Genomic DNA, 15,751 nt, shown 5'->3' with positions numbered 1-15,751 from the left:
TTGTAATAAAGCATGGTCTTCCCAGAGTGGCATCAAAACTGGAGGCATCGTAGGCTTCATTTCAGCATTGCTTGAATGCTCTTTTTGTATACTTATGCTTCAATAAGTTCAGGAAAACCTTAAGCTATGGGCCATGCCATTAAGGAGCATTGATCTAATGGGCTATTTATTGTCTACCTTTGGTTATCTTGCCTCCAAAACATTGACTGTTTTTTAGTGTGGTTTTTTTTTCAATGTGTTCTTTACTGATTTTTTTATTTAAACTAGTTGAACAGTGGAATAGCTGTCACAGTGAACATATACTTTGTCTTCATGTTGTGCTCTATAAATTTTCACAACCCAGTCAACATCTTCAAGAACTTTCCTATGTTTTTTTAGGTTGTAGTTCCCCCGCTCCCTGGAAAAGCATTTTTGCGTCAGCTTCCTTTCAGAGGAGATGATGGAATATTTGATGATAATTTTATTGAAGAAAGGAAGCAAGGGCTGGAGCAGTTTATAAACAAGTAAGTACTTCCTGTACCTCAAGAGGTATAAGAGCGAATAGTGTTCTGAGACAACTTTAAGCAAATACTCAAAATTTAGATATTAAGCTAAACTGTAGTATTGCTTTTCTTTTTTGGCCATTTCCTAACTAACATTTTGTATCATTTAAATAAAGTAAAAGTATATAACAAGTTGAATATCATGTGATAAATATTAACACACTTGAGTGATTAAAATGAGTATCTTTGTGTTGACCTAAGTTTTGTATTTGTTTTTCTTGGTTAATTTATGCAAATTACATTTAAAATTGCAGCATTTAAAAAATAGTTTTACTTATGATTCTTTCTCATTTAAGGTATGTTCTAGCATGAACAATAAAACTTGCGGTACACTTGCAATCATTTTGTTTGATTGCAAATGGAGGTATTATCAGCATGTCTTGTGTAAAGGTGCACATTCAAAATTTTCACAGCAAAATGTTTCTTTCCAAAATGCAAGAAGACTTTCAATTGTTTATCTTTTACTTTAGGAACTCTTAAACCAAAATTTCTAGCTTTTAATTTTATTCTTAATTTGAAATATAGCCATTTTTAAAAGCCAAAGTAACAGAGCTAATGTCAGGAAGGGGCTTGCTATAAATTGTGCATTGGCCTTAAATTTGACCAAATGAAGTCAAATGCTGAAGAATATAGTTGTACGAGGTTACATACTAACCAACAACTTCAATTTTTAGTAATTTGAAGATCTGTGAGTGGTAAACAGGAGGGAAAGTTGTACAAAGCCTTTAACTTTTAGTTTAGCACATAGCCTTCATTGTCTTTTATGAACATGCTTTCCTTTTGGAGAAGGTACTGTTAGCTGAGGTACTTTTGAATTCAGAAATAGAAGTCTGGTTACCCATTTTGATCTTGTGTTTAGTCTGCAATGGGAACCTTTAAAGCAGGCCAAAAAAAGGAAAAAGAAGAAAAACCTGGACACACTTGTGCCTCTTTCTTAGTGTTTTGGGCTTTTATTGAACTTCAGTGTATTTTTTTTTTTTTCAAATTCAGTATATTTCTCATTTTGATCCTATATCTTTTCCTTCTTTAAAATGGGTTCTTAGAATTAATGACATGTTTCACTTTTAACATTAAAATTCATTTAGGTTTTTTGTGAATGTACAAACTGCTATATAAAGAAGTTTATTGGGTACATGTGCCAGAAGCAGTGCAAATACAGTGATTAAATGTTTTCTAAATGACCCTTGTGAACCAAAGGAAATTTCCCATTAGTTGATAGAGCATAGCCTAATGGGCAGTCCAGAATAACACTTATTATTGCTAAATCATACATGCTTTTTAACTATAGAATATGTGTGTGTGACTCCTGACCCCACTTTTATAAAGTATTGGGACTAAAGTTGTAATTTTTATTCCTAGGGTCGCTGGTCATCCTCTGGCACAGAATGAACGTTGTCTTCACATGTTTTTACAGGACGAAATTATAGATAAAAGCTATACTCCATCTAAAATAAGACATGCCTGAAATTTGGTGAGAAGGGGCAAAAAAAAAAAAAAAACAAACCTCCTGTGACTATTAATGATTCGTATGCACCAGTGAAGAAGTTCTATCTAACTTTTAGCATGCTGCACAGAAACTGGTATAACATGCCTTCAGTATACTAACATTCATATGCTCAGTTCTGTTTTGTTTTGTTTTGGCAGTTGACAAGAAGTTAATTTGCTTTAGTGAAAATCCCTTGTTCCAGCCTTTCTCGCTCTTCCTTGCTGTTTTAATGTGGTACACGCTATAACCCCACAAACCTGTTACTCCAGTATGATCTGCAGTGTCCTAACTAAAGTTACTGACTTGGTCTTATCTGCACAGTTTTTGTGTCCTGTTTGCTTCTTGAATCTGATTAACTAGAATATTTCTCTTACCCCTTTTTAATATGTGATGTCACTTGTCCTAATTTATGTGTAGAAGCACTACACCATTGGTTTCCAGTCCCCTACGTGTGAGATACACACTTGTGTGCAGAAAGTATCTCCCTTCAGGCTTGTAATACCCTTCACATGGAAGATCAATGAGGGAAATCTTTATATTCTGTATAAAAACAAAATCCAATTTATATACTAAAATCATTTGTCTAAAAATTTAAGTTGTTTTCAAATAAAAATAAAAATGCATTTCTGATATGCACTGATTGTGTTGCCTCCAGCTTCTTTTTTTCCCCCTTTACGGCTGTCCTACTTAACTCACTTGTTGAGAGGGATTATTTACTAATTATATACTTCTCATTCCTGTAACTCCATTCCTCTTAAACAGGGGTGATATCAAATATGCTACCACCCTTTGAATTGGGGTATTTTCTTTTATACAACAAAAAAAGTGATGTACTAAAAGAAGCATTCCTTAAAGCTTACTGAGTTGTTATGAAGCACTTTGTGTATTTGAAAAATGCTTTGTAATCTCAAGTCATTCTTAAAAGGCCTTTTAAGATAAGTCAACACTGTGCCTCCTGTTTTTCAGAGGAATTTTTTTCCTAGTTCATCTAAGTGACTTGTTTAAACAAACTTAGCAAGGGTATAATAACGCTTTTCTTGATCAGCAGATTCACGCTTTCTCTTTAATTTGGCTTGGGATGGTGGCACACTTTATCCTCTTTAATCAAGGGAAAAGGGCACAGCGTTCTAGCCCGACTTGTATAAGTGATAAGAAACCAGAAAATGCATGACTCCTTGCTGTCTAACTTGTGTTGTAGCCAGACCTTTGCAGCCAGAATGTGGTCTCTGATTTGAATTTGAACATCTGGTGGTTTGGGAGGGTCCCATTGTGACCTAGAGTTAAACCACGAGGTAAGGAAGGTTCGCCTTCCCACTCCAGTGGTGTCTCCTCTAGAGACAGGTCAGTTCATTTGAGAGGACCAGCTTTGGTCTTAGCCAGACTAGGATGTCCACCTAGCAGACTGGAAGTCCTAGGAATTAGAGCAGCCCTGTAAGACCTTTTGTTGCTTAAATAATATTTCACAATTCCATAAACTGGACATTTCTGTTACTATAAATTAAGAAGGTACAAAGCTAAACAACATGTGAACTTTATTTCAGGGAGCTAGAGAAGTAAACTCAAAAGGCTGTCGGTTTTTGATACGCAGAACAGAGTCATGGTAGCTCTGAATCAGTTCCTCTCAAGCAGTGTTTCTCAAGCAGAGATGAGTTTGCCCCCAGGGCAATTTGGCAATATCTCGAGACATTTTTGGTTGTCAGAACTGGGGAATGCTATTGGAATCTAGTGGGCAGAAGTTAGACATGCTGTTAAACCTCCCACAGCGCACAGGACTGCCTCCTACAACAGAAAAACCTCAGTAGTGTGGATGTTTCTGCTCACTGGAATTCTTTTGATTTTGATCATTTATAGACAAAGGAATAATGTGGCTTAGGATGGGTTGTACTGGCCTGCTTACTTTTTTTTTTTTAATGTTTATTTGTTTTTGAGAGAGAGAGTGCAAGTGGGGGAGGGGCATAGAGAGGGGGAGACACAGAATCCAGAGCAGGCTCCAGGCTCCAAGCTGTCGGCACAGAGCCTGTTGCGGGACTTGAACTCACAAATGGTGAGATCCTGACTTGAGCCGAAATTGGACACTTAACTGACTGAGCCACCCAGGTGCCCCTGGCCTGCTTACTTTTAACCTCTACAATTGCATTAGGGTAGGTATAATCCTTAGAAATTTGAAGATTTGGGGGCGCTCTATAGCTCAGTCAGTTAAGCGTCTGACTTTGGCTCAGGTTATGATCTCAAGGTTCATGAATTCAAGCTCCACGTCGGGCTCTGTGCTGACAGCTTGGAGCCTGGAGCCTGCTTAGTATTCTGTCTCCCTCTCTATCTGCCCCTCCCCCACTCACACTCACTCTCTCTTTCTCAAAAATAAACATTAATTAAAGTTTTTTGTTTTTGTTTTTTAAAGAAAGTTGAAGGTTTTGGGGCACCTGGGTGGCTCAATCGGCTAAGCATCCAATTTTGGCTCAAGACATGTTTTCACAGTTTGTGAATTTGAGCCCCACTTCGAACTTGCTGTTGTCAGCACATGGCCTGCTTCAGATCCTCTGATCCCCTTTCTCTCTGCCCCTCTCCCACTCTCCCTCAAAAACAAAACAAAAAAAAAGTTGAAAGTTTCAAGTTAGGTGAAATGTTGCTTATTTCAGGTGATATGTTTTTGCCTAATGTGGGCAGGCACTTCTCACTGTTGTCTCTTAGAGAATTAAAACCATGGTCCATTTTAAAAGGACACCTTTAATCCTGTGAAGTAAAATGTAGTTGCAATTAACTCTAACCATATAGGAGGTTCTGGAAGCCCATAAGGGTCTCCTAAAAGTAGAAGTTAATTTGGCAGTAAGTTCTGTTACAAGAGCCTCAGGCTGTGTCCTCTCAGCAAGTCATTGCCTTATCTTGGCTGTTAGTTGTAAAAGGTGAGCATCAGTGGTACCTTTAGTAACTTAGAGTTTTTGAGGACTAAGTGTAAACTCCACAGAACAACAGTATCTGGGACATATAAAGACTTAATTATTTGATGGCAGTGATAGTGATCAATACATTAGTAGTAGCAGCAAATGGCACCATTAAATCCATGGCAGTTCATAGATAGGTTTATCTGGTATTTGGCTTCCTTGGAGGTTCTGCCATCATGACCCTTGGTTGTGATGATGACCTCTGAAGGGAGGATGTGGGGTGGGGGGTGGTGAGGGGCACATCTTTTTATTACATCCTGTGGCTTTCAAGCTCAGCCCTCTTGTTATGGTCACCTCTAGATTAAAAGTCCTTGTCCTGGGGCACCTGGCTGACTCAGTCGGTAGAGCATGTGACTCTAGATATCAGGGTTAGGAGTTTGAGCCTCATGTTGGGGGTAGAGGTTACTTAAAAATAAAATCTTTAAAAAAAAAAAAAAGTCCTTGTCCTGTTGTTTCAGCTTGCTTTGTCTATTTTGGTTAGTGGAGTGAGGATAAGTACAGCCAATCAAGGAGGAGGCTGCTGGCCTCCAGGCCTTCACAGTTAAAATTTGACATGTGGCTGGACTGATAGCATAACACTGCCTGGCATACAGGTTAACTGCTCATTGAGTACCAGCTGTGATTATTTCAGCGTGCAAGTGTTTGGACTGGAAATGAGCTAGAAACTGCTTTAGGAGGATGGAGTGTAAGTCTTCCTCAACACTTTGTGATCTCTGTCACAGAACCCTATGAAGTAAGTGATATTCTCCCTTATAGATGAGAAGACTGAGGCCCTGCAAGCTTAAGTGACATGCTCACAGTTACCCAGGATGTGATGGCTCTGGATGTAGGTTGTACGGATGTCTGACTCTCAAAGCCATGCATGAGCACAGTTCCTTCTTTTGGACAGGGCCTGTGACTTGGTAACCAGCCCTTACCTGGTGCGCAATAAATTTAGCGAATGAAGAGTGAATTTTTGATAACATTTCCTGTGTCCTCTAGGCTGAACATGAATGAATGAATGGATCAGTTTTGTTTGTTTTTTTTAGTTAGATTAAGTGTGGGTAAAAAAAGCACTTTTGGACATGAATAGCTCACTGATCAGAGGTATCTTATTTTTCTACACTTAGCTGTATACCACAATTACTCCCTAAGACTGAGTCCAAGAATTTTTTTTAAAGCTTCCTAGATAATTCTGCAACAGCTAGGTTTGGACATTTAGCCAGAAGGCCCTTTTCCTAGGATTTGGTCAGATTTGATCTTAACCTAGCTACTTAAGTCATTACAAAACGAAGTCAGGAAATCAAGAGAAAGACAAATATATGATTTCACTCATGTGGAGTGTAAAAAGCAAAACAAGCAAAGGGGGAAAAAGAAAGGCAAACCAAGAAACAGACTCTTAACTGTAGAGAACAAACTGATAGTTACCAGAGGGGAGGTGGGTGGGGGAATGGGTTAAATAGGTGATGGGGATTAAGGAGGGAATTTGTGATGAGCAGTGGGTGTTTTTTGGAACTGTGGGATGACTGTATTGTATACCTAAAACTAGTGTTACACTGTATGTTAGCTAACTGGAATTTATCTTTTTTTTTTTTTTAATTTTAATGTTTATATTTCAGAAAGAAACAGTGGTGGGGGGAGGGGCAGAGAGAGAGGGAGACACAGAATCTGAAGCAGGCTCCAGTCTCTGAGATGTCAGGACAGAACCCAAAGGCGGCTCAAACTTGTAAGCAGTGAGATCCATGACCTGAGCCAAAGTCCTACACTTAACCGACTGAGCCACCCAGGTGGCCCCTCTTTATTTTTTAATGTGGGGCTCCACACCTAACCTGGGGCTTGAATTCACAACCCTGAAATTCAGAGTCACAAGCTCTACTGACTAAGCCAACCAGGAGCCCCTAACTAACTGGAATTTAAATAAAAACTTAAGGGGTGCCTGGGTGGCGCAGTCGGTTAAGCGTCCGACTTCAGCCAGGTCACGATCTCGCGGTCCGTGAGTTCGAGCCCCGCATCAGGCTCTGGGCTGATGGCTCAGAGCCTGGAGCCTGTTTCGGATTCTGTGTCTCCCTCTCTCTCTGCCCTCCCCCGTTCATGCTCTGTCTCTCTCTGTCCCAAAAATAAATAAACGTTGGAAAAAAAAATTAAAAAAAAAATAATAAAAACTTAAAATGAAAAGGAAAAAAGAGTAAGGACTTCTCAGATCTTGAGAAGTTACTTTTGCAAATCTCGATTTACAATAAGTGAAATTTGCATTATTCCAACCTTGCTAAGAAAAGAAGACCTTGTGTTGTATGGAAACCAATTTGTCAATAAACTTCATATAAAAAAAAAAAATAAATATGATAATAACAAAAAAAAAAAAAAAAAAAAGAAAATAAAGTCACTATGTGGAGGTGAATAGGGCTAAATCCAGACACCAAGAGAAGCTATTTCTGATGACCTCAACTGAACTGTAGACAAGCTGAACCTGAAGCTTGCTCTACCATGAGACTTTGCAAATAAATAAGTCAATAATTTTCATTGAAGCCCAAAAAAAAAAAAAAAAAAAAAAAAAAAAAAAAAAAAAAAAAAAAAAGAAAAGAAGACCTTGATTCAGAGATGACAATGATTCATTTAAAAGCACAAAAGGGGGGCACCTGGGTTGCTCAGTCGGTTGAGCATCCAACTTCGGCTCAGGTCATGATCCCACAGTTCGTGAGTTCGAGGGCTCTGTGCTAACAGCTGGGGGCCTGGAGCCTGCTTCAGATTCTGTGTCTCCCTCTCCCTCTGCTCCTCCCCTGCTCACACGCTGTCTCTCTCTCAAAAATAAATAAAAATTAAAAGCACAAAAGGAAGTTTAGAGGACACTGGGTAACATCTCACCAGATGATTTGTACTGTTAGAATGTTAGAATGAAGGCCATAAATGGAAGGGATCCAATAAAGTCAAACAGCAGCACTAGACGTTTCACATATACAAAATATGAACATAGGCAAGAGGTTAACCATGGCCTCTTTTCTCAAGAAACTCAGTCTTGTTTCGACATCATCATGAAAAGACTCAGCTAGCATAGCCAGAGAAAGGTACAGCAAGAAGGGACACGGGAGTTCAAATGGAGGGAAGGGAATGGCTGTTCAGAATAAAGGGGACTTCCAGTTTTGGCTCTGACATGTACAGAGCTTAAAAGTTGGCACTCTTGTCCTTACAACAAATAAAAGCTGGACAAACTGAAAATCCGTGTCTTTTCCTGGACCCACCCATCAGAGAATTGAGATTGCAGGGCAAACAAACCATCACCCCAAAGTCTGGAGAGAGGGGCTCATCGAGAATTGATAGTCAAAATCTTTTCCTGCAACAGAAAGTGCTGGAGCCATAAACTGGTAGGAACGCTTACACAGTAATAATGGATTGCCAGAGGTTGAGTGTGGTCTAGCCTGAGAGTAAGAAATTCCTGGAGACTGCAGTGTTAGAGGAACTGCATATGTTCTTGGGCTTTTTACCCCCAGATACCCACAGTGAAGATCAAGGGAGATCCCCATATGGCTCTGGCAGGGAGAGATGAGTAATCATTGTGAAATACACCCAGAACCTTCTTTATTACAAAGGCCCACTCTCCAGGGTAAAAGACTTTGCCAGAGCCCTATCCCAGTTGGGGGAAGGGCATTCTTCTCACACCAGCCCCTTCAGCCTTGCTATCTCACCTAAGAGGAAAAATATATACAGTCAACAAGGGTCAAGACCTCAAGGAAACAGACTGGGAATGCTGTAGCCAGAGAAGGGAGGAAGGGGCAGAGGGGCAAGGCTATACCACTGCAGAAATACTTGTAGAGGTCACAGGCCCACCAAAACACAGAGATTTGATCTGGACATAATAGAATGCACACAAACCCCCTTCTTTACCCCCATACCCGCAGGGCCCCAGTAGAGTCACAGTGGATTCCAGCTGAAAGATGCAAGACAGGGGCACATGGGTGGCTTAGGCGGTTACGCGTCTGACTCTTGGTTTCGGCCTAGGTCATGATCTCACGGTTCATGAGTTTGAGCCCTATGTCAGGCTCTGGGCAGACAGCACAGATCCTGCTTGGGATTCTCTCTCTCTTCCTCTCTCTCTGCCCCTCCCCTTCTCTTTCTCCCTCTCTAAGTAAACTTCAAAAAAATTTTTTTAAAAAGATTCAAGACAGACTGCAGAGGAGTAATGAGGGGAACCCAAAGTTAAGAGACAAAAGCAGACACTAGAGGAATTTGAATCCTGTGGCACTGTAACTACAGCAAACACTGAACACATTCACTCCCTAGCCAGATTACCATAAATCTTCATAGACGCCTATTTACCTCACTTTCTGTTACCCAATACAAAATGGTCTGGCTTTCAACAAAAAATTACAAGGCATGCCAAAAGGCAAGAAGAAGTCTGAAGAGAGAAAGCAGTCATCACAACCAGAGTCAGGAAGGACACAGATTTTGGAGTTATCAAGCAAGGAATTTAAAATAACCGTGATTAATGTTAAAGGTTTAAAATTTTTTTTTTCAATGTTTATTTATTTTTGGGACAGAGAGAGACAGAGCATGAACGGGGGAGGGGCAGAGTGAGAGGGAGACACAGAATCGGAAACAGGCTCCAGGCTCCGAGCCATCAGCCCGGAGCCTGACGCGGGGCTCGAACTCACGGACCGCGAGATCGTGACCTGGCTGAAGTCGGACGCTTAACCGACTGCGCCACCCAGGCGCCCCAATGTTAAAGGTTTTAATAGGAAAAGACAACGTGTAAGAACACAAGGGTAATATAACCAGAGACATGGAAATTAAGAATCAAAAGGAAGTGCTAGAAATCGAAGTCACTGTAATAGAAATGAAGAACACCTTCCATGAGCTCCTTAGTAGGTTTAACAGTTTAGGAGGCATCCGCGAATCTGACAATAGAAAGTTCTCAAATTGGGGCATCTGGGTAGCTCAGTCAGTTGAGCATCCAACTCTTTTGACTAAGGTCATGATCTCACAGTTGGGGGATTGAGCCCCTCATTGGGCTCCATGCTGAGTGTGGAGCCTGCTTGAGATTCTCTCTCTCACCCTCTCCCTCTCCCCTGCTTGTGTGCACTCTCTCTAAAATTAAAAAGAAACCTCTCAAACAAATGCAAAGAAAAAACTAAAAAACCACCAGCAGAACTTGCAAAAACCGTGGGATACTTTCATAAGGTGTAACTGGAATGCCAGAAGGGAAAGAGAACGGAGCAAAAGAAATGCCGAAATAATCATGGCTGAGAATCTTCCAAAAATTAGAGACACTGAACCACAGGTCCGGGAAGCTGAGAGGATAGATATCATGTGGGACAAATTCAAAACAAAACAACATGTAGGCATATCATTTTCTAACTGCAGAAAATGAAAGACCAACAGAATATCTTGAGAGAAGCCAGAGTGAAAGAGTAAAGGGATCAAGAATCTCAGGCTCTTCCGACTGAACCAGCAAGGAGCCCCTGACTTGACAGTTTTTAAATGCTTTTTATCAGTAATCTTGAGGCCAGAGGTGGTGATATTGTTTAATCTAGAGTCTGAATCTGGATGGGGAAAAAAGTTGCATCTTTATACTTCATATTCTCTCACTGGAATTTAGGATTTCTTCCATTATGAAAGTAAGAGCAAACCATAGTAGTGGTATAAGCAGAACTTGTGATTGTCACCAATTTTAAAATGCAAGTATGGGGGCGCCTGGGTGGCTCAGTTGGTTAAGCATCTGACTCTTGATCTCTGCTCAGGTCATGATTTCGCAGTTCATGGGTTCAACGACCCCACATTGGGCTCTGTGTTCATGGTGTGGAGCCTGCTTGGGATTCTGTCTTTCCTTCTCTCTGCCCCTCACCTCCTTGTGCTTTCTCTCTCAAAATAAATAAACTTTAAAAAGATGCAAGTATGAATGTCATATTTGTTGTTGCAGATCTTGAAATACACTGATCACTACTTTATTATTTTTTTAATGTTTATTTATTTTTGAGAGAGACAGAGAGACAGAGCATGAGTGGGGGAGGGGCAGAGGGAAAGGGAGACACAGAATCCAAAGCAGGCTCCAGGCTCTGAGCTGCCAGCACAGAACCCGACACGGGGCTCAAACTCACAAGCCACGAGATCGTGACCTGAGCCAAAGTCGGACGCTCAACTGGCTGAGCCACCCAGGCGCCCCACTGATCACTACTTTAAAATGATTGTCGTTATTAGACCTACCGTGGACTCTTATTTAACGTGTTAAAGAAAGGCCTGTGTATTATTTTAACACAAGTTTTAAAAAACACTTTAAGTGTATTCAACAAACTGGCTTTCTTTGGAGTCATGTGTGTTTCATCTTATACTTTTATAAACATCTGAGTCAGGATCTTTGGTACAAAAAGGGTTAGGAGCCCATGATATAACAGATTCTGAAGCCTCCTGTCACAGAGTAAGATCTGAACGTGGCCCAAGATTGGAAGACAACCAGCCTCCTATCTGTTGGGTTCTTCAGTTTCAGCCTGGGCTTTTCCCATGTATTATCTCATTTAATTCTCAAAACAGCCTATTGGGTGGGTATTCTCACTTTACTAAGAGAAGAACTGAGACAGTATAAGTTGTTTGCCTAAGGTCACACAGTCAGTAAAAAGTGAAACTGGGATACAAACCCAGGTCTTTCTAATTATGGAACCTGTGCCTGTGCGATGCTGACCCCAATGTGCACTGTACGGGCTGCTGGCAGGCCAGGCCCACGCTGAACATCTGCCATGATAGCCTGTGCCTCCAGACTCTGGTGTGCCAGGGCCTGTGGCCTCCTGGGCATCGATGCTCCTAGCGCTCATACAGTTGCCTTGATACCCGTGTTGTTATCAGAGAGGCCTATGCAAACAGAGACTCGTTATCTGGATCTAAAGGAAAGTTAAACATTTAGGAAAACTTGGTTATAAAACTGGAATGTCCATCCATGCTTGGTACATATAAACACTGCAGCTTTGTCCTTACTTAGCGTTCTGGGTACATTTCCTTTCCTTTCTAGCTAGATTATACTTTAATCCAGTTGTTTTCATGTTCAGTAAATCCAAACCATGTTTAACCGGTTTATTCATTGGAGAATCTCTGAGGTGAAGAAAGTTTTGTCCTTTCAAGTGAACTGGGGATTTGCTGTCTTCTTTCTGTAAAGGGATTTTCCTGAACCTGTAATCTGAACATTTTGACCTGTGGGGTTTTTCTTCCCCCCGCTATGAGCAAATTTGTGAGGCTTGACCCTTTGTGTGCTGTGGAGCCGAGACAATGCCCTTCTGTGAACGTCTTCTCCTGAGGACAGTGGTAATTGACGTCAGGAATGTTAATCATTGGGCTGCCCCTCTTCACAGTCTGGCTGCACCCGGCTGGCCACTGCGGCCACCCCCCACTTGCCTGGGCTGCGTGCCTCAGAATGGACCCACCGTTCCGTGACAGCATTCTGCAGACGTTTGCTCATGAGCATTTCGGGAGCTGGCAGTCGGATAAGACTGAGGTGAACTGGTCTCGCAGACAAGTCTGTGAGGGTGAAACGGCAGGTGCTCATACATATACCTTGCCCGCTGGGAGGAGGAACTGTTGGCACAACTTCCAGGGAAGGCAATTTGGCAATAACAAAACTAGAAGCCCAACAATTCGCTTTGAGGACTGTATCTCACAGACACACTTTTGGTTTTGAGAAAGGATATTTATACGATATGGATACTTTCTCTGATTATTAGTTGAGTATCTCTGAAAGATTATGTAAGAAACAGGTAACACTGGTCCCCTGGCTGGGGAGGAACCCAGTCCCCTGACTGGGTGGCCCAAGGACAGAGGCGAGAGGACATGTCACTGTGTGCTCCAAAACAAAACACTTTTTATTTTGAAATAATTGAGACGCGCCTGGGTGGCTCAGTCAGTTGAGCATCCAACTCTCGATTCAGCTCAGGTCATGATCTCAGGGTTGTGGGACTGAGCCCCTCGTGGGGCTCCACACTGAGCATGGAGCCTGCTTAAGATTCTCTCTGTCCCTCTGCCCCTCTTCCCCAGTTCATGCACTCCCTCTCTCCCTCCCTACATCCCTCTCTTAAGTTAATTAATTAATTAATTAATTCTACAGAAAAGCTATAAAGATAATACAAAAGTTCCCATGTGGGGCGCCTGGGTGGCTCAGTCGGTTAAGTGTCCGACTTCAGCTCAGGTCACCATCTCACATTCCGTGAGTTCGAGCCCTGCGTCGGGCTCTGGGCTGATGGCTCAGAGCCTGGAGCCTGCTTCCGGTTCTGTGTCTCCCTCTATCTCTGCCCCTCCCCCGTTCATGCTCTGTCTCTCTCTGTCTCAAAATACATAAACGTTAAAAAAAAAAAAAAGAGTTCCCATGTACCCCCTCACCCAGTTGACATCTCATATGACCAGGGTATTTTTCGCAACACTAAGAAACCAGCACTGGGGGGCACCTGGGTGGCTCAGTCGGTTGAGCGTCTGGCTTTGACTCAGGTCATGATTTCCCAGTTCATGAATTTGAGCACCACATCGGGCTCTCCACTCTCAGCACAGAGCCCTTTGGATCCTCTAGCCCCCTCTCTCTCTGCCCCTCCCCTGCTCATATTCTCTCTCCCTCTCTCAGACATAAATAAACATAAAAAATAAATAAATTAAATAAATAGACTTATAGAGTCTAGGATGTTAGAGCTGTAAGGAATCTCAGAAGCAATCCAACCCAAGCCTCTTATTTTTCAGACACAGAGAGGGACTTGTCCAGAGCCCTCCCCTAACAGCAGCCCAGAGTCCAGACCAAAAGCCAAAAGGTGGGGGCCAAGGAATAGGAGAAAGAGGATAAGCTTCAAAGTCAACCAGACTTGGGTTCAAATCTCAGCTCTGTGTCCTCGGGCTAGGTGGTAAATTTTTTGTCTGGATTCTTTCACTCAACATGTTTTAAGATTCAGCTATGTTGTTGCATGTATCAGTAATTTGTTTTAAAGACCAAACAATAGTTCTTTGAGGAAGTAGTCATGATTTCTAAGAATTTGTTGAGAAAAGAAAGTGTTCTTTCATCCCTGATCTCTACTTGTACAGAAATGTGACACCACTGACCAAACTCTCTTCCCTTCCTGGAAACACGCACATGGAATCGCCAGGCCCCTGTACCGCCCAAGGGGAAGCAGTGGGAAGGGAAACTGAGAGATGAAAGCCTTCATTCCCCTGGGAGAGGGAGTGAGAAGAAAAGTAATTTCCCAACAGAGGCACTGAGTAGATACATTCCGCAGTAAGCAGCAGGGAATTGGTCTTTTGTATGGACTGCAAAATTCAGTTTGGGAAGCTGGGGAGAGTCTGAGCTCTGGGTCAGCGCCACTGCCTGACCTTGAACATGTCACTGACCTGCCTGGGCCTCCGTGTGAAGTGACGGGGTGCACAGCCCATCTCTAAATCCTGTTGGGTTCTTGCTGTCGTTTCTCTTTGCCACTCACTTACACCTCTCACAGATCTGCCTCTTCGGCTTCCACGCCCTTGTTTTCCCTGTAGGCATTAATGAGACACCATGGATAGGTAGATTTTCCCTGAACTTGCTTAGCAATTCCCAAGAAGGCAGGTACCTCCTTATACCTGCCAGAGTGCACGTACCTACCTCCACAGACCCTCCAGGACCCTAGGGGACCCCACAGCCAGAACTAAGGCAGACTGTGCTCCAGCCTTGGAAATTTTATTTTTTTAATGTGTATTTATTTACTTTGAAAGAGAGGGATGGAGAGAGAGAGAGAATCCCAAGGAGGCTCCGTGCTGCCAGCACAGAGCCCAAGGCAGGGCTCGATCCCCAAACCATGAGATCATGACCTGGGCAGAAATCAAGAGTCAGATGCTCAACCAACTGAGCCACCCAGGTGCCCCCCAGCTTTGGAAATTTTAAATAAATTTGTTAACTGTAAAAACAAATATAAATAATGAAAAAACTACCAACACAGATATAAATACAAGAAATATGTCAAGCTATTAAAAATAATAAAACCACCTCGTGGCGCCTGGGTGGCTCAGTTGGTTGAGTGTCCGACTTCAGCTCAAGTCATGATCGCAAGCTTGTGGGTTCGAGCCCAACACCAGGCTCTGTGGAGACAGCTTGGAGCCTGGAGCCTGTTCTGAGTTCTGTGTCTCCCTCTCTCTCTGCCCCTTCCCTGCTCCCACTCTGTCTCTCTCTCTCGAAAATAAATAAACATTAAAATAATAACAAAACCACCTGATCAATTGTTTAGGAAGTAGATAAAAAATAACTTACCCACAATTCCACTATTTTTGCCTATGCAAATTTTCATACACTAATACCTCCATATAATTTTGCAGATACAACAATTAATGTGGAGGGTATACTAAATGTATTTGTGTTACCTTCTAATATTGGAGATTTTTATTATTTCCATTATTATAAATAATAGTATGGTAAGCACCTCTGTGCATAAAACTCTTGCTATGTGGGGCACCTCAGTGGCTTAGTCAGTTAAGCATCCAACTTTAGCTCGGGTCATGATCTCACAGTTTGTGGGTTCAAGCCTCGCATTGGGTTCTGTGCTGATATCTCAGAGCCTGAAGCCTGCTTCGGATTCTGTGTCTCCCTCTCTCTCTGCCCCTCCCCTGCACATGCTGTCTCTCAAAAATAAACGTTAAAAAAAAATTTTGTTTTTAACTCTTGCTATGTTTTAGGGGGTTTTTTGAGCTAGAGCTCCAGAAATACATCTTAAGATATGAATGAATATCTTTGGCTTGTGATACAAGTTGCTAGGTTGTTTTCACAAGAGTTATGTACTAATTCACTGATATAAGCCTTTTGTAAAAATGCCTAATTCACTGTGGCAACTTTT

General features: G+C 42.0%; 1 protein-coding gene across 1 annotated transcript in view; it reads left to right on the top strand.

Moving 5' to 3' along the window:
- The window catches only part of SNX3 (sorting nexin 3), a 50,920-nt gene extending 48,406 nt beyond the window's left edge, over window positions 1-2,514 (top strand). The window contains exons 3-4 of the mRNA XM_030316081.1: window positions 379-503; window positions 1,902-2,514. Of these exons, the coding sequence (XP_030171941.1) occupies window positions 379-503; window positions 1,902-2,007 (231 nt within the window). The 3' untranslated portion in view covers window positions 2,008-2,514. The remainder of the gene's footprint in view (window positions 1-378; window positions 504-1,901) is intronic.
- Window positions 2,515-15,751: the final 13,237 nt, after the last annotated feature.

This window comes from Lynx canadensis, chromosome B2, assembly GCF_007474595.2.
Source record: "Lynx canadensis isolate LIC74 chromosome B2, mLynCan4.pri.v2, whole genome shotgun sequence".
Classification (NCBI taxonomy): domain Eukaryota; kingdom Metazoa; phylum Chordata; class Mammalia; order Carnivora; family Felidae; genus Lynx; species Lynx canadensis.
This window is presented reverse-complemented; position numbering and strand designations above follow the sequence as displayed.